Source organism: Ochotona princeps, chromosome 13, assembly GCF_030435755.1.
Source record: "Ochotona princeps isolate mOchPri1 chromosome 13, mOchPri1.hap1, whole genome shotgun sequence".
Classification (NCBI taxonomy): Eukaryota; Metazoa; Chordata; class Mammalia; order Lagomorpha; family Ochotonidae; genus Ochotona; species Ochotona princeps.
In genome coordinates, this window is record NC_080844.1 from 24,742,723 (window position 1) to 24,761,663 (window position 18,941).

Below are 18,941 nucleotides of genomic sequence, written 5' to 3' on the forward strand. Positions count from 1 at the left end.
GGTGAGCAAAGAACGCTCAAGAAACCTGACTGCCTTCATTCTCACCAGTCCTCCTACTGCTCCTCCTCTCACTGCCGGCCTTTGCACTCTTTGATTTTAAAGGCGCTGCCTCTGTTTTCTTATCTCTAGTAGACTTCGTGGGAACTGAAGGCTGGCCACCCCGGGAAGTCTCGGACAACGACGACGTGTTTCTTGAGGTACTTTCTTCCTCATCGGACAGCTCGGACTGCATCTTTTTGTCTTCTTCAGAGAGGCGGTCCACAAGCTTTAAGGTCTCACCACTAATTCCCTTAAAATATTCAATGGAATGTTTACATACTTCCTTAAGCTGATTTTTCCTGACTTTAATTGTGCTGGTGCTGGTGGTGGTGGTGCTGGTGGTGGTGCTGGTGCTGGTGGTGGTGACACAGGTGGATCTTACCTTGACTGGCAACTTTGATGGAACTTGTTTGGCCTTGTCTCTCTCTGGCCGCCCTTGTTTTTGTGTAGCACATGCTTTTCTAACTGAAACCGTGTTATCCCTGTGTGTGTTTTTTATTGGAATCCTGGACTTTCCACCTATACATGAAGAAGGAGGAATGGTTCTGGCTTTCTCAGATTGACTAACCTGCTTCGTTTTACTTGCCTTAAAGCGTGGTATATGGTTTGGTGGGAGGTTATCTTTTGGTGAGGTGGCCTTTATGGGAAGTTTGGATTTTTGCCTAATCCCTACGGATTCCTTTATCCTTTGCTGCTCCCCTAGAACTTTCTGCTTATCTTTGACACAGTGTCCTTGTTGCACCCCTGTCTTTTTGCCTGCTGAGCCTTTCAGTGGATTGCCTTTCTCAGTGGTGCAGCTGCGTGTGGGTTGTTCTCTCAGCACTACATTACTCATCGTGTGATCTGTCTGTATGGTGCAAGAATCCAAATTGTTGTTGTTATTAAAGTTATCTTTTTGAAAATCATGTTTCTCTTGGGGCCTAGTGCCCATCTGGCTATTGACTGCATTGGAAATCACGCTCACAGCTTCGTGTTCTAATCCCTGACCACTGGTCACCACAGCGTCTATCTTATCTGTCGCTTCTCCAGAGCCTTCTTTCTTCATGGTCATGGTGGAGGCAGAGATTCCCATCTTTATAGGCGTGCGCAACTTGGGATCAGTTTTGGAGGTGCTGCTGGCGGCTGCTGCTCTCTCCGGAGAGCTGCTCCTGGCTGGACCTTCCTGACATTCTGCGCTGGTCGGGCTGCTGGGGGGAGGTTCCACTGGAGGTGCCTCTGCATTTCTCTCTACAGTGGTTTCTACAGTAGTGTCCCCTGACTGTGGCTGTGCTGTGGCTGTGACCATACTCTCATCCCCTTCCCCCTGGTCCCCTGACTTCCCTTCAGAAGGATGCTCACCAATCTGAAAAAATTGGAGCCTCTCTTCCACAAAATCCCTCTTGCTCATGTCAATTGCACCACTGCGAGTCATCTCAAACATTTTCCCTTCATGAAATGGGAAGGGGTTAGGCTCACTAGTTGGGGTACTTTCATCAGTTGGCGTTCTGGCTGGCGTTGTATCAGGGGTTGTGGCTGGAGAGCGGTCTTCCACTGCCAGACCAAATGGCTTAGTGTCATCTTCCCGGGACTTACTGTCAAAGACTTCCTCATCCCCCCGATTATTGGACCAAGGGTCGAAATCTAGACCTTTGGTGGCTACTGTTTTAAAGGGAGTGGCAAATTCTTCATCTACTTTGTAACTGAAGTAAGTGTCAGGAAACACTGATCGGTCAGGATGTCTGCCTTCTAGCGTGAAGAACTGGGTCCCTGACTTCTGCTCAGTCTTATCAGAAGTCTTTTCAGCTGAAGAGCTTCTAGAAGATGGCTTATCGTCCTCTGGCCCCACCTTGCCCTCCTCCTCCTCGATAACTTCGAGTTTACTCTGGCTAAAAGGGCGATCGGCTGGTTTCAGGATGCCCTCCATGTTCCAGACATCTTTCTTCAGTTCCACGGTTTGCCCTGGGAGTTTAGAATCGCTCTCGATCAAACCATCATCTTCGTCTTGCAGATCATAGCCATCCAGGGAGTCGATCTCTGTGGCATCTGTGTCGTGGGAGAATTCTGCCGTGGTAGCGATGGAACACTCTGTGATGGACTGGTCATTGTTTCCATTCTGGGCAGTTTCATTCTGAGGCGAATCAAGAGTGAGGCCAACTTCATTATCTTTTCCAGATCCGTTGCTTTCTAGTTCCTTCTGGGCGGGCGCCTTTTCGGCAGACGCTTTGGTTTTTGTCATCTCTTTTTGTTCATCATCTACTTCCTTTAACTTGAAGGTGTATTTTTTGACTGGGACTGGATGGTAAACAGATTCGTCATCGCTGGAGTCGCTGACATCTGCCCCGGGAGGAACCGGTGAGGGGGGCTGCACTCGGATGACTGGTTCGGCCAGCTGGTACTTGTCATGCTCATCCTGCAGACTGACCTCAATCATGTCAACCTCTTTTTCAGGGAGATAAGGAGCCTTCTGTGGCTCGGGCTGGTCGGCCTCCAGTGGTGGAGGAGGGGGAAACTCGATGTAGGCAACTCGGTTTGTTTTAGGCCTTTGGCTGGAGTCTCTGCTCGCATCACTAGGCATTTCTGGGGTGATGGAGGTCTCCTCCACTGTCTGCTGTTTGAGGGAAGTGGATCTGGCCTGCTCCTCCTCCTCTGATTCCTCAGAAACCTCAGGAATTGGACTAGGTTTGCCCGGGATGTAAGCTATTAGCGAGTCTGGTGTCTTAGACGTAAATTCGTAACTCACTTCCTCTGAACTGGGTGTTTCTGGGGTCAGAGGGCTCTTCCCAGAGCTGTCTAGAAAGGAGACTTGCTCGAGAGTATCATCTTCTGGGCTACCTTGGGGAGAAGGAGGTTGCTTTGGCTGCCTAGTGGTGTAAAAGGTCCCCCTGGTTTCTTGCACTGTCTTACACTCCTGACTTACGATTTTTTTCACACTTCCCTGCTGAATCTCTCTCTCATACTGCTTCCCCACCTGCACAAAACTCACATACACAGGTAAGGTTTTTATCTCCTTCCCTCCCTCTGTCTGGGCTAGGGGCGCCAGCTTTTCCAATCCATCCATGGGACTGTGGTCAAAGACATCACTAGAGGGAGATTCCTTTCCTGGGCTAAACTCTAGAGAATCCGGAGATTTGGTTGGGGAGGTTTCCGTTTCATCGAGAGGTGGACATAAGCCTACATAACTTTGTTTGGACACTTTGCTGATTTCGGAATAGGTCACTTTTGCATCCTGTATGGAATTCAAGTGCTTGGTCTCAACTGTCTCTTTACTCAGACTCGACTGGGCCACCTTTTGTGAGAGTTCGGGTTTCGGAAAGGTGGCCGGCTCACACAGACCACGGGGGATGCTGGGGGCCGGCGCACTCCTGTCCTCGGCGACTCTGACCGGAATGTGCGAGACTGTGGGGCTCTCAGTTTTCCTGGAGGGCTGAAGTGGAGAGCCACCTGCGTGGTCCCCGTCTTTGACAACATACTCCCTATATAAGATCTTTTTGGAGGGAGACTTGACAGTCATTTCCTTAATTTCGGAGAGAGAGCCATTGGTTAACACCTTGTGTTCTCTCTCAGTCACAGGCATGAACTCGTTCTTGGGATCACTACTTGGACTCTGGGGGTGACCCACATGATTCTCTCTTACATCATGAACGAGTACATGCGAAAGTTTTTCTTTCTGTGACTTATTGTTACTGGGTCCAGAACTTTCCCACGTCCTAAAGACCTTTTTGTCCCATGGTCCCTTAGCAGGGGCTAAATCTGAGGTCCCAGGACATGCTAAGTTGGTGGTAGCCTGTTGCTCAGAAAAATGGTCAGGCACCCCTTGCTTGGACTGGTCAGTTCTTGGCTGTTTCACTTCATCAGAGCCAGAATCATTTACAACGATCTCGTTGCTCTGGCCATGCTCATCTTGGGCTTTTAGTACCAGCAAATCGTTTTGTACGGCTCTGGGTTCCTCTGCGAGGTCTAGACCTTTCTGCTGTCTTTCTCTGGCGAAGACTTGGTAGACGGGTAGCTTGCTTTCCTGTATCTTTTTCACAGGGATTCTGGATTGGCCATCTGACCGTCTGTCTTCTTCCGACACGTCCCTGCTCTTGGGGTGGGCGCCTTGCTCAAATTTTAATCGGATGGAACTGAGTTTGGATTGCTTGAGCTGAAACCCAGCCTGGGGCCCGTCTGGCGCCTGGCTTGGCAACCCTTGGCTTCTCTGGGCATTTTCTGCGGCCTGGCCGTCTTCGGCATGCGGGGCGAGAGGAGCCCGTTTCTCGGGGCTGCTGGCACCGCCGGGGTCTCTCCGTTCCTCGACCTTGGGCAAGCCTGGTGCGTCGGGGCCCTGCTGCCTCGTCCTGACCCATTCCTCGTTGGACACCAGCAGTTCTTTCAACAGAGCCTTCTCCGGGCTGCCGCAGGTAGAGCTCTGGGAAGCGTATTCTTTGCCATTTCTCGGGTGGGGCTTCTTCTCCGGGGACTGCAGTTCGTCGTTGAGCTTTTCTGTTTTGTCACGAAAAAACTGCGACACTTCGGTTAGTTTCTCTTCCGCCTCCTTCACGGTCCTGTCCACCCTGTCTTCATAGATTAACTTCTCTCTACCTCTGTCTAATCTGTCCTCGGAAAAGTGCATCCACATGGCATGTTTGGGGCTACCAACATCGCCAGCATAGTGCAGCACTGTCACTTTCTCAAAATGCTCATCTTTAGACAATTTCCCTACACCATTTTCAGACACATCTTTATAGATTTTGGAGAGGATCTCTTTTTTGGGGGCAGGGGCTACTTTTTCTCTGGCCCGCTTATCAGAGCCCTGTAACTCTGAGCTAGGGGGTCCCGTATGGTCTGTGACCAACTCCTCAGAATCAGAATGAGATACATCTAACTTCTCGGAGAGAAGCATTTTCTCGGCAAACCTGTAAGACTCCCCTCTTAGTTCTGACAACTCATCGTCATGGTACTCTATCGAGTGCTGACTCAAAAGCTTCAACGTTTTATAGGAGTCATCAGATATGAGTTGAGCAGAACTAGGGCGGCTGTCTTCTTCTTGGGACACGGGAGTGTTTACTCTGGAAGATTCCAGATAGGAAGGCAGGGACTCCTCGGCAGTAAGTTCTTCTTCTTCTTGCTGACCCTGTTCCTCTGAACAGGGAAAAGCATCGTGTTTCTCTGGCAGAAAATCTTTTAAGTTAATATCTCCCCGGGATAAGTCTTTCTGAAACACATACATCTCCTTGTCTGGATGCTTTTTTGTTTCTCTAATAATGACTTCAGTGGGCTCAGCTTGGTTACCTTTTTCGATGTGGACTTCAATAATACGCTCCAATTTGGGTTTCATTTGGGTGTCCTTCTCTGTGTGCTGGGCTGAGGCTTCAGCCGCAGTCTTGGGAGTGTCGGGAGCCACCGCCGCCGACTTATGTTCAAATAGACCTGCCAACTCTTTGGAAGGGTCCCGCCCAGACTGGAAGGCCTTCATGATGTCGTGGACTGACATGGTCTCCTCTATCCGCTCTGACGTGCCCTCGCTGCCTGGTGGGGAACGATATACCGTGCGAGTGGTGGTGGTGATGTGTGTCTCCTCTTTCACACGCATGCCTTTGCTCAGCGCCCTGCTGTGGTCCTCGCCGTCACAGGTGCCGCCATTGGCTTGCATCTGAAAGGCTTTCATTTTTTCCTTGATGCTTGACATGGTGGGCTTTGGTTCTAATTCCATAAAGGTGGGCGGAGGCTTGGGGGACACGGGCTCCTCGGGTTGGGCCTGGGGTGCATCCCCCGCGGGGGAGGGCTCGTAGCTCCGAATCACATGCACCACTTCAGTTCTAGTTTCTGTGATGACGGGAGGGATGGGGACCTCGTGAAAAAGGGGTTTGGGGCCAGTGCTCTCGGCGCTCTGTGGGGCCGAAGGTGTTTTCTCGCTTCTCGTTTCAAAGCCGCTGTCAGACAGAGGACTTTTATCTTGGTCATGTTGAGAAAAGTCATCTGGAGACTCTAATATCGTATCTGTTCCGAAAAAAGAATCGGCCATCTTGCACAACTCTTTCTCCGAGGTGGATGGCCTGACAGAGGCCGGAGGCATTTTGAGTTTGTGTTCCTGCAAAGCCATCGCGGGTTTCAAAATCCTCTTCTGTCTTTCCTCGCCGTCCTTTTTGGCATCCTCAAACTTGTACTTCAGGTTGGTCAGTGAACTACTACTCCCAATGTCGTTGGTCAGGTAATCGATGACTTTGGTCAGGTTGTAATCCTTGTCGGAGGCAGCTTTCGCTTTAACGTGCACTCTCTCAGGCAGGGATGGGGCATGGCTGGCTGCAGCCTGTCTCGCTTCTCGTAGCTCTTCTGCACTGAACTCTGTCCAGTCCTCTTCGGGAGAATGCCCTGCGTCACTCGTGGGGGACTTCGGGGGGCCTTTATTTTCCACACAGACGTCCTTCTTTAGGATCTCGCTAACCTTCACTAAGTCTTCCTTGACTTTCTCAACAATTTTGAAAGGTTCCTCGTCTTCCATTCTCCCTTCCTTGGCGAGCTCGGGTTGGAATGGCTTGTCCTCAGGCACATCTGTCTGCAGGATTGCTGTCATCCGCATGAGGTCCTCTTTCATCTCAGCCACGTCTTTTAATATCTCCTGACTGGAAGATAAAGAAGATGGTGTAGACAACTTAAGGGCAGAGGGTGCAAGGAACAGGGATGACTTAACCGGAGATGAGGTTCGACTGAAATGGGGCTGAGGGCGGGTCTCCGTAGTCAATGCTTTCATGGGTGACAGCAAGGCAGCTGCTGATTTTGTCAGAGAATTAGAGTCTGGGAGTTTCTTTAGAGCTGGTTCTGGTAAAACATTGACTACAGAATAGACGGGCACTGTGATTATTGATGAAGTTACAGATGAGGTAGTTGCAGAGATCGATGACCCGAGGGATGTATAGAGAGCACTTGTGGGAGGAGTTCTGAGAGACGGAAAAGCTGACGGTGTTGCCGCGGGAACGTATGACCTGAGTGGGGAGAATGGCATCGCTGTCGTGGTGGCAAAGGCTTTGTCAACCGTGTCAGCCGCTGCGCTCACGACAGAGCTCACAGAGTTTGTAGCTGTGGAAATTTTGTCCTGTAATGTGGTAGTGGCTTTGCACCCATTAATTAAAGTTGAAGACGACGGATATTTCAGAGGAGAGATGGAGCCATTGACTAATGCTACCTCTGCATGTCCCGGCATCTGTTTCAAGGGTGATGATAGAGTCGATGCCATCGTGACTTTAGTTGAGGAAATGACATCAACTGCTGACTTAGCTGGAGACACCACTGACTTTAAAGGGGATGAGATCAGTGGTGTTGCAGATGTGATAATGGACTTAAATGGCAAACTTGAGGAATACATGTTAAGGTTGGACTTGGGGGAGGCAGGGGGCGTCATGGTAATGGACGACCTCTCCAAAAGAGACCCTCCTGTAGTCACTGGAGAGGTTCGAGAGGAGAAAGTGGAATTGGAGGCCAGCCCCTTTAAGGGCGAGGCCTCTGTGACTGCGGGAGGTCTACCCAGGCTACCAGAGGAAACTTGGAGATTGTATGGAGATTGTGACACCACCGTTTTTATTGGCGAAGAAATTGTCCGAAAGGATCTAATCGGAGATGCCACGTCACTAATGGATTTAACTGAAGATGTCGTTGATGCGCCTAACGTGGATTTGATTGGAGAAGGAGTCGAAACCGACCATATTGATTTTAACGGAGAAGCTGATGGAGTATTAGAGGAAGAACTCGATAAGGAAGTGAAGCCTGACTTGGCTGGCCCAGGCACTGTATTCGGAGCTGTTGTCCAGGACTGGTATGGTCTTGTAGAAAAGAATGGCTTGTATGAGTAAGTGGTGGGGAGGGATCTTGTTGCTCCTGCACTCCGTTCAACTGTTTCTTAAATTTTAAAATGAAATCAAACACAAAAATCAACAAAAATGGTTGAGAAACAGAGAGACCAGAGGAAAAAATTGGTCAGTAAACTTTGAAATCTTACAAAAGCAAGTACAATTGTTTGCATGGCTTAGGATGGAAGAAGCAAAAGGAACAATCACATGAAGGAGGAAAAATAAATTTCTGCAGACACAACTCATCCAAAGTTTAAAAAACAACTCAAGAAATTAAAAAAAAAAAAGAAAAACGGAGCAATGGGAAATGAAAGACAAGAAAAGCACATCGCAACAAAATAGGCCAACAATGAAAAACAGAACACATGAGGAAAGAATTAATGAGGAGGAAAATAACCACAATGGAAAACTGTTCCCTTACTTCCTATTGACTTTCTTATGTGCTGGGTTGGAAATCTCAGTAGCCATTCTGGTTTTGCCTGTATACGTACATGTTCGTTTCGTGCAACCGTTTGACTTTCATTGCAGTCATTTTCTGCACCCTCTCCTTGAGCCTTTCCATGATACAGATTGCACCTACTTAGAACCATTTCCGTATTCGTAGCTGTCCATTAAAGATCTAGAACTCTGCTTTAAAAAACCACTCAAGCCTATGTCATGCAGAATCCAAAGTAACTGTTAAGTGACAGGCAACTGATGTGCAAAGTGTGAAGCCACTGGATTTTAAATCTGTATCTTCCATGCACAGTTCAGTTATGCTTTACACCCATCAAAAGCCAATAAGAGCAAGAAATTTTCTGAGTCAGAAATTTAAACCAAACAAAACAACAAAGAAAAGGAATGTTTGCATTGATGTTTTTCATGCAGCATATTCCTTTTGATGAGGGGAAAAATGTACTATGAAATGATATTTAAATGCATGTGTATGTACACACAAAGGGGGGGAAAAGAAAATATGGTTCATGGTTACCATAAGCAAGCAAAGCAACTGAAAACATTTCATCATGCACAAAATACCATGGCAAACAAGCCAATAAAGTACTACCATTTGTATGCCATCTTATGTGCAATAAAAACACTTTAAAAATACTTTTACAACAGCATTTAGAAAGAAGAGTACACTTTTTCCATAGGATGTGAAATCTTGGTACCTTTTGAGATTAAGAAAATATTTAATGCTACTCATTACAAAATACATCAACAAGGAAATGTATCTATGTAACTGTCTCCATTATGGACAGAAGAACATAGTTTATCTGAGTTTTTTTTTAAACATAATTTACTTTAGATTATCATAAGGTATCGTGGGAAAAAATCTAAAAAACAGATATATTTTAAACACCCCATATTTAAGCACCTACAGTGGGATATTTATGTATGTGTATATATGTTTGTCCATTGCAAAGGTACCGATTCATATTCACTTGACTCATGGATACCTCAATCAGTGGAGCAGCCATGAGGTACACCTGCCACTAGGAAAGAATGGTGCCTTCTCCTGGTGGGGGCAGAGCAGGGCAAGAAACACACAAAGGAGGTAAGCACATTGGCTGGGGGATAGCAAACACACTTAACCCTCTCCAATTCTACATCTCTAGAAAGCCACTCAAGCAGGTCACAGATTTTGAAGGCCTGCCAAGAGACAAGTTCTATGCCAAACTTGCAGACACTCTTGTTCCGTGAAAGCAGTGGCTCAGAGGAACAGTGAAACACAAAGGGGAAACAAGCATTGGCTTCACTGTTCCTGTTGCTCTTCGGCTATGCCAGGTCCATTGCTACAATTCCATTCTTGGATCACCAGCTACTCCCACAAAGTGAAGACTTTCATTGAGGTTCAGACACGTAGAGCATACCCTTGTCTAGGCTTACATATTTTTAAGAAAGTAGAAGAATTAAGGAAAAACTCATCTCATTTCCCTTCCTAGTTGCAATTGGCACTACTACATTACTCAACTCTCATGTAAATATCACAGTGCAAATGGAAGGTTTGGGAATTCATTTGATTCCATGATTTAGGCTCAGTCCATACTGCATTTATTTTGGGAAGTACCACACACATGAACAATCTCTCCTCTACAATGAAGGATGGCACCATCAGGCAAAGAAATCGTTTTGAACCCTATCTATGCTTTTATACTTAGTAAAGAACAACCAATTTGCTGACGAGTTACACATTTTATGCCTTAATGACAGGATTCTATGATAACTATAACTAAGGGTATTTCTGAATATTAGGTACTGAGCTATGTCAGAATCATTTTCTCAGGGAACAGCATAACATGAAATGTGGCATTTGTTTGGGGTTTTAACATCAATTCAGAGGCCCTGGCATTTCTATAGTTTTCTTTATGCAGTTTTGTTCTGATTTCTCATGTAGTACTCTTTGTGTACCCTTTCATAAAACAAAGGGAAATGTTCTCTTCCTTCCACCAAGAGTCAAGGAAGACAAGTTGCAAATACCTTAACAAAAGCTAATCACAACGATTAACCCTTTCATAAGTGGTAAACGTTTAATTGATTTAACACAGCAATGGTCTTATAATAATTCAGGTATCCCCCCTGAAATAAATTCTGATCCTTAAGGATCAGAAGCAGATGGCAACCTACCTGCTCTAAGGTGCCTCTGACCCCAAAAAAGCTGATCCATCAAGCCTGTTCAAAGCCTAAGGATTTTGTCTTGCAGTGAGGTTGGGACATCCCACCGACCACCCTTTGAAGCTTGGGTTTAAACCCCAACTTGCATCTCCAGGGCAAAGGAATATTCCAAAGAAAACTGATATTCAGTATACTCAGTTTAATTGGAAATCCATCTTGCTATACACACACACACAAACACACACTTACACATATTCCTTTCCCTATTGAGTAGCACAGTAGGAGTTAATTTCAGTCCCTATTTCTGAAAGGATTTATAGATCTTTCTGCTATGGCAAAAAAGACCCTGAGATCTGAGGTAATGTTCGTGGATGAGATAACAGCTCATTTCTCTTGTACTCCCCATTCTATATTTCAATATTAAAACTTCCCTGGTGGTCAAAGAGCTAGGTTCTAATAGGCTATGCTAAGACCATCTGAGCTCAGTGACAGAGTAGTTTCCTACTTCATATTTTATATGCTATTTTGGTACACAAAAATAATTCCAGAAGATAGGAAACCTAAAATAATGTCTCCTGTTGGTGAATTTCCAAACCTTCTTGTATTCAAGTAACTTTGAGTTAATAGAAACAGCCAGGAATGATGCCATAATTAACAACTAATTTCCCATACAAATTCTCTGCAATTCTCCCATGGCTGATATGAAACTCCTTTAAGTCAGTCAATTACAGCGCTGCTCTTGGTGCTCTGGGGTCCCCTTGATGGAGAGGGTAGTCCTTGAAGGATGTCATGATAATTACCAGGATATGGAAGAAGAGGGAGGAAACAGAGACGGAAAGAGAAAATGAACAAAGACAACTGAGCCTAGGACCTGGATACTTACAAGGCCGTTTACAACAAACCAAAACAAGCAGTGAGAAAGGGTTTAACCTGTCTAGCAAAGATCAATTTCAGAACTGATATTTTAATAATTCAAGGGATGGGAGAGAATGAGCAGGATGGAAGAAATGAGTACGCAAATGCTTCCCAAAAAGAGTCATGAAATAAAATTTTTGCAAAGTGGGAAGAACAAGCATCAGGACTCAGATACAACAATCTATCTGTATCAAGAAAAGTGAGGTGACAACCAAAGAGACCTTATCATCCTATCCGCCATCACAAATACATAGGATGGCATGTTCTCTTTGGAGTAACACTAGTGTCCATCCCCTGGGAGAGTTAACCATCAAGACATTAAAAGCAGTAGGGGTTTATAACTGAAAAAACAGTGGCTTAAAAAATGACTTTGAAGGCTATATAATAGGGGTGTTTATACTTAATGTCAAGTGTGTACAAAAGATTAGATTTCACAATAGGCAACTCTTCTTTTGCCATGGGGTTTTCTGATGACATCGAAATTTAGTTGATATAGAAAAAATGTCTCTTCTTAGAAAGATATACATACATTAGTAAATGTGTTAGAAAACTCACTCATTCCAGGCTCAGTCAAGTAGCTGTAGCGCTTACGTAAAGCTAAAGATGCAAAGCTCTGGCGTCTATCTGCTTTCTCAGCCTGAAAAAGAAAAGGGAAAAGAGACTGTAGGCAGCTGCCCTGTCGCTTGGCCACAGTTGTGAAACATCTTTTAGGATGGCAGGTTGATAGCTTGGCTTGACTGTGACTTTTCTTTGTATGCATTTTCCTCTTGAAGATGTTCATTTTCTACAGAGATTCTGTAGCCCCAACCCAGAATCTCAACCCCATAATCACCATTTAGCAAATACTTGTGTGAAAGTACCAACAGAGCACACTACAGGGAATTACAAATGGCAGACGAGCATCACAGAGACTTCTGGTGCTGAACAGTCAAGTTACCCCAAACCCATTCATACTGACAGCACACATATCACAAAGTACACTCATTCTGTGTGAGTACATTCAGAGAAATAGGCACACATAGTTCATTATTTCAGTCACTATTGTGATTCCTATATGTTAATAGGCATAATGTATAAATGAGAAGCTTAATAACACGTTATTTAACAGCAGTAATGCTACTGTGGCCTAAGGCTGCGGAGTCTCTTTGTTATTGATGCATGGGCTTAAAAATCCATCCATCATATAATTTAGAGCAATGTTAGGAGACTACTTAAAAGGAGAATTCCTCTCAAAATTCATCTGAATTTAAAATGGCCAGAGTACATTTTTTTGTAACATCAATGAGGGAACAAAATTTTTATGTTATATAAAACTTAAATTGATTTGTATAAATAAAACTTCATATATTAACCATGATATTGATTTTAAAGTTATTACACAGTGGATAGCAAAATACACACTTGTAACTTAAACAAAGATCTACTGACACACTAGATTGACATATTTAAAAATGTTTCAAGAACTTCGTTCTTTTTAAATTGTAAAATTGATAATTTTGGAGCATATTGTGAAGTACTCCTGCATGTGAAGAATCATTTTTTTAAATACATATTCTTTTCCCTCATCTAAGCTAACACTTGCAATAATAGCATTTATACAATTCCCATACTTCAGCCCTCTGCAACTTCTTTCCTATAGATTCAATTCCTAGCCTGCCTCTTGATAGAATAAAAGCAGAAGTGTTCATATTACCTCATCATCTTGATCTGACTCTGTCTCCTTTTGGTTCCAAGATGCATTGCAGAGACAAGGAATATTATAATGGACAGCAGGGAAAAGAATATCAGGATATGAAAAGGACTGAGTAGGGAGCACAAAATGCAAGCTGATTCAGAAAGCAAAGCAAACCAAAAGAAGCCAACAAAAATATTAACAACTACACATCAGGGCAAACTAATGTGTGACGTTATTTGAAAGCATAAAAATCTGACCTACTAGCAGCAGCAATAAACACAGAACTCCATCATACAAACTATAAGGATTTGACACCACTGTAACAAGACTTAATGCATTTACACAAGGACACTAATAAAACTTGCGTTTCAAAATCATGGCACAGAGCATTCCTTAATTGCATATCAAGGGCCCACTTTCTCAAGACCAGATAACAAAAGTCAAACGAATCAGGATTGAGGGATACCTTTTTATGTGCTGGTAGAGTGATATTTAAATTGCAAACAGCTGTTTGAGGCAGTCCTTTGGTTGTCTTTGGTTCTTTCAGAAAAGACAGCCGACCACAGGGCTCTTGGCTGGTATCTCTAATCTGGAAGAATTCAGGTGGTTGACAGTTAGGATTTTAGGTAAGAGTTAAATGTATTTGTTGTATGAAGCCCACTTAGAGGTGGAAAAGGAAAACAATTCCATTACATATCAACCAGGGTTGTCAAATTTGACTTCAGTAAGATTCAGACACTCAGCTACCAGCCTTAAAGACAGGATTGTGACATCTGCCTATTTTAGCCTGACAATTCATAGCCCAATTGAAGTTTATACAGGTTCTTCCTCAAACCTTCAGGTAATGCAACAGCAAATAATGACAATAAAACAATGGTTATATCTCCTATTCTCTGAGAAGACAGACGATCTCTCTAGAATGTCCTGGGCACAATCTGAAATGGAAATGGAACTGCAGTACTGAATTTGGATTTCACACATCAAATATTTGTCTAATGAATGCTAACCAGATATGATGCATATTGGTAATCTAAATTGACTTTGCAAATATTTGCCTAAGCACTAAACATTCAAAAGTCAAAGATTGATTTTAATTAATTATAAAGCTTAACTGGTGCAAAATTTAACCCCAGCAGAAGTAGGGAAAAAAATGTAACATCATCGTAGGAGTTCAGATTTGATAGTGATTTTACTTTCTTTTTTTTTTTTTATGAGAGTGAGGCGAGAGACTGCATACTTGTCCACGCTCCTCTATTGAAGATTCATTCTGCAAATCTTCACAAATGGTTGGGGATGGGCTTGGGCCACAGCTGGGCACCAAAAACTCAAAGCAGGTCTGCCACATGGGCAGCAGGAATTCAATTTGGATATCTCTGCTGAGCCATGCATGATCCTGGCAGGTGTCTCCCCTGACAGGAACCTGGAGTTAGAGTTGGGGACTGAACCCAGCACTCTTATGTGTAACATGGGCATCTTAATGAGTAGACTAAATGCTCATTCCCTTGTGGGCTATTTCCAACTAAATCAGCAACACTGGTTAAAAAAGACCAGAGTCTCCATTAAAGATGATTTACCTTGATGGAAAATGGCAGTCTATTTTCTTTGAAAGCATAAAAGTTAAAAACAAGTTGCTGTCCTCCTTTGGTAAGAGGAGCCAGATTTCCATAACAATCAACATAAATAGGTTTTCCTTCTAGAACCTTTTGGAGGAAAAGAAACACATAGTTTAATGTTAATTTGTTTGAGGAATTTTTGAAATTTCAAATCACACGTGGTAAAAGATTGACATGTTAGTATGTCACATAACTTTTCATGAGGAAGTACATCTATGTTGCTATTCACCAGAAAAATATGGGCTTACAGTTAAATAGTTATGACTGCAAACCATGAACAATGCATAATTTTGTATTCATTTCCATCCTGGCAATATTAAACATGTCTTACAAAGTGCCTGACATCAATCCCTTAGTCACATTGGCTTTGAAATAATGTTGTTGACTCTTAGATACTTATGTGAATACTGCTTGAAAAAGAAGTCATATTGTGTATTGACAAGAAAAGAACTCAAATATTCACAAGAAAGTGGAGTCTCGCATTCATTAGCACCACATTTAACCAGCTGGAATAACCTCAGAATATATTTATAATTATATATACTTATAATTGTACTTATATATACTTGCAATATAATTATATACACTTATAATTACATACACTTAAAATAATGACAGATTGCATCCTTATTAAATTTGCAAAATAAAATCAACAATGAGCTCGATACCTTTAGTGAGTGCTATTATGGCTCAAAATAAAACCCTGTTCTAGGGAAATGTAAACAGATAAACTTATTTTTGTAAACAGGTACCTCAATATCTTTGCTTCTTGCAACTTCCTCAAAATTTTCCTGCTGCTCTAAAGTTTTATCCACTTTGTCATCTGTCATGCAGAAACATCTCAGGGAGGATTCCACAGGATCATTCATTTTGGCAAATACAACAAACTTGGCCATGTATGGAACACATATTAATTCTCTGTACAACTGAGTGGCTAACCCAACAGTTTCTAGAACTTGGTGGCAGTCTGCAAGCCAAAATCTGAGAAAAGTGAAGTAAAACAGAAGGATGAAAATTCTTAACAAAGAATTCACAAATTTTAAAAGATTTTATCAGATGACATACACAGAGAAACTAAATCAGATTACTAACTAGGTCATTTAGAACAAAGGTGTTTCATCTGCTTGTCAGCTTCAAACTGTTTATCATTTGGAAATAATTTTGGTAAGCAAATACCGAAGTATTTCTTTTCCTACCCACAGAATACACACACACACACACACACACACACACACACACACACACACACACATTGGTATTGGACAACAATTTATTTTCCCAAAAGGCAATAAAATTTATCTTGAATGGTTTTGGAACGCTTTATTTCCATACCTGGCAGAAACATTGGTTGTAAAAGAGACACAATCCTTTATAAACGTCAAAGGAGTGGTGCCTGTGATGTCTTCCCACTGAGCAGGTGAGGTGCCCCCTGAGAGAACAGCAGCACAGGTTATGGACATGGGGCGACATGTACATCATGAGCCTGCTCTTTCAGAACAGCCAGTGACTGCAGAACCTGAACATGGTCAACTGAATGGCAGGCACTAGAGCTAGCTTTCCTCCTTTTGCACTTTTGCCATGTTCTTGTTACCTCTTTGTAAGATGTAACGACACTTTCTAAACAGTGCTTTGCCTTTTCACTAATAATGAATAGCTGAAACTAAGAGCAGCTGCACTTCATTAACATTTTATAAGTGCAAAAAATGTGTTGCTGCAGATGGATAATGAATTTATCATTATTTTAAAAAGCAATTAAAAACTGTGAAGAAACAGAACATTTTGTAACTGACTGACCCCACTCAGTTTTCCAGAGTAAAAACTGGAGATAAGGTGTCAAAATTACTACTCAGGGGGAAAAAAAGATCCACATTTGATACTCTTGTAATTAAAAATAAGTTTAGAATAAACAAAGGATAAATTGATTCTAGGTGCTTATCACACACTCTGCTCTCTCAAACCCTTTACTGTGGTACACTGGGTTATGCCAAAGAAGGCAGGTGAGAAAAACAAGCATTCAACACATGCCAGCTGCTAGTGCTCTGGGGCTTCTACAGTTTTCTGTAAACACATCCAATTTCTGCCTCATTTGTAGGGTCAGGGTAGGTCAACTACCTCTGTCTCAGTCACTCAGAAATGACCTTGGTGCTCTAGTATAATCAAGAATACAGCAATCATTCCAAAAGGGTGGTATTACCAATGCTAATCTTAATAGCAGGAGAGAAGACATCACTAAATTTTACATGGGTCTTGAAACCAGCATCTCAGAAGTGATTCTGGAGATAGCAGAAAAGAGGTGATGGACAAGTGAAACAGCTCAGTCTAAACTTCCTACTCTGAATATTGGCGTGGTTGCATGCCATTGCAAATCAACAGGAAGACCAGCAGCAACTGAACCAAACCTGTAATGCTACACAGAAGACGCAGGTTGGGCGTGGTGTCCCCCTTGTATCCATTGGATACACCTTCTCCTGATGGTGGGGGCACCGGAATGGTCATTGTGATTGGCTTATGGAATTTTCTTCTTCTTGGTTCCACAGTGACAATTGGGCTAAATGTTGCTTTGTTTCCTAGGATCTTTTTCACTATTTCATCTGGAACAGGCTGAGCCTAAAGACAGAGAAAAGGTCCTTAAATAAGTGAAAGTGGACTTTCCCTCCCCCACCACATGTTGACTCTTTTAAGTGATGAGGCAAACAACTAAAACAAACAATGCAATCCAAACAACTACACTTTATTCTCTCCTGCTATTCCAGAAAGTCATGAAAAACAAAACCACCTAACACTGTGGCAGGAACTGGTCAACCCATGCCCTCAACCATGTCCTTAATAGAACACTGACAGGAGTGGCTTGCAAATGAGAGAAGGGATTAACCTCTGAGCAGGGAAACTTTTATTCCAAAGCCAGGTGAGAACAGTGAGCTCAGTGTATCAGGATGCTTCAGAAAGTTCATGGAAAAGTGGCTTGGAGCGATCACTTTACTTTGGTGTCAATAATTCTGAAATACACCTGCAGGCATTTCCCATGAGTTTTTAAAGATCCTCTTCTATTCTAAACCTAGGCAGGGCATCTGTTGCAATCTCCCAAAGTCAATTCATACTCATGTACACAATGAGGCTTTCAGAGGACAGGGGGGAAAAAGATCGTCGAAGGATTTCAATTCTAGTTTATCTAGCCTATCATCTTCATTGGCAAAGTAACTCAATATGAGTGACAGGCAACAGGAACTTCATACCACTTGGGGTGAGAGGTGGTCCAGCTTCAAATATTTTACTAAGACCTTCCCAGGACTGAGGAGGGCTCAACTGAAAAAAAATCTAAACAACTCCCTCGGGTAGGAGAGTCCAGCTTCACACAAAGTATATGAGCTCAGTGAAAATAGTAATTATTATATGAATTAACACTGCAAAGCGAGTAATTTTCAGCTCATTTTCCTTATTCCACAGAGAAAAACAGTACTAGTTAAGGCCTCACTGAAAAGCTTCAGTGTAAGACAGCTCATTCTTGCCAACTTTTCCAGTCAGCTTTCCAAACCAAAGCAAGTTCCAACTGGTTTGGATGAAACCCAGGAGGTATGATTTACTGAAATCAAAGCAAACGCTAAAACTCACACGTTTTACCGTAACTGGTTTTTATGATGTGACAGGTCATAAACCAAGTTTTGGTATGTTGGCCTATATATGACTGCCCATAACCTACGACTGAAAAACTGTATTATCAGAAAACAGAAATATATGTATATACCTTATTGACCAAGCCACTACGCAAACATCACACTTAATGCACTTTTGGTGAATTAGGCTAACAGTTCTCAAAATGGTCTGATTAGAGATAGCCGTAAGGAGGAACTCTGATGACTGCTTCAGGAAAAAAAGGTATGGACATGTGCCCTCTCCATATACCGAGGAGTCCAGGCATTGGGAATGTTACCTGTAGGCCCACTCGGATTCTTTTGGTTAAAGCACCCTCTGGGAATGACGCCTGGACCAGAGGCACTGTAGTGCTGCTCAGAATTCCCCCTTCAGGGCCGATCTGGCTGCTCTCCTGCTTGATCCGTGAAACCACTGCAAAATACTGGGGGAAATCCTTCGTGATAATCCTGCAGATCCGCTTCTTCCCTAGTTCCTCCGGGCTATCGAGTTCTGCAAAGAACAAGGAACAAATGATGGAAAAAGCCGGGAGACTAGGCACCTCCTCCAAATGCCTATGCGACAAAGCAACAGGTGACTGTGACAGCCAGAATTATGCTAATCCATCAGCAGACACAGAGCAACAGTGACCGCGGGAGGGCGCTTCAGAAAACA

The 18,941-nt window shown here is 43.2% G+C and overlaps 1 protein-coding gene across 5 annotated transcripts in view; it reads right to left on the minus strand.

Annotated features, from left to right (window-relative positions):
• The window catches only part of ANK3 (ankyrin 3), a 617,522-nt gene that overhangs the window by 33,436 nt on the left and 565,145 nt on the right, over positions 1-18,941 (minus strand). For 4 of the 5 annotated variants that reach the window (XM_058671971.1, XM_058671969.1, XM_058671968.1 and 1 more), the window contains 7 exons: positions 18,568-18,779; positions 17,039-17,246; positions 15,972-16,068; positions 15,392-15,620; positions 14,601-14,726; positions 13,493-13,615; positions 11,907-11,988 (listed from right to left, as the gene is read on the minus strand). In XM_058671971.1, the coding sequence (XP_058527954.1) occupies positions 11,907-11,988; positions 13,493-13,615; positions 14,601-14,726; positions 15,392-15,620; positions 15,972-16,068; positions 17,039-17,246; positions 18,568-18,779 (1,077 nt within the window). Of the gene's footprint in view, positions 1-45; positions 7,891-11,906; positions 11,989-13,492; positions 13,616-14,600; positions 14,727-15,391; positions 15,621-15,971; positions 16,069-17,038; positions 17,247-18,567; positions 18,780-18,941 lie in introns of all 5 variants that reach the window. The other variant, XM_058671967.1, reaches the window with a different exon arrangement.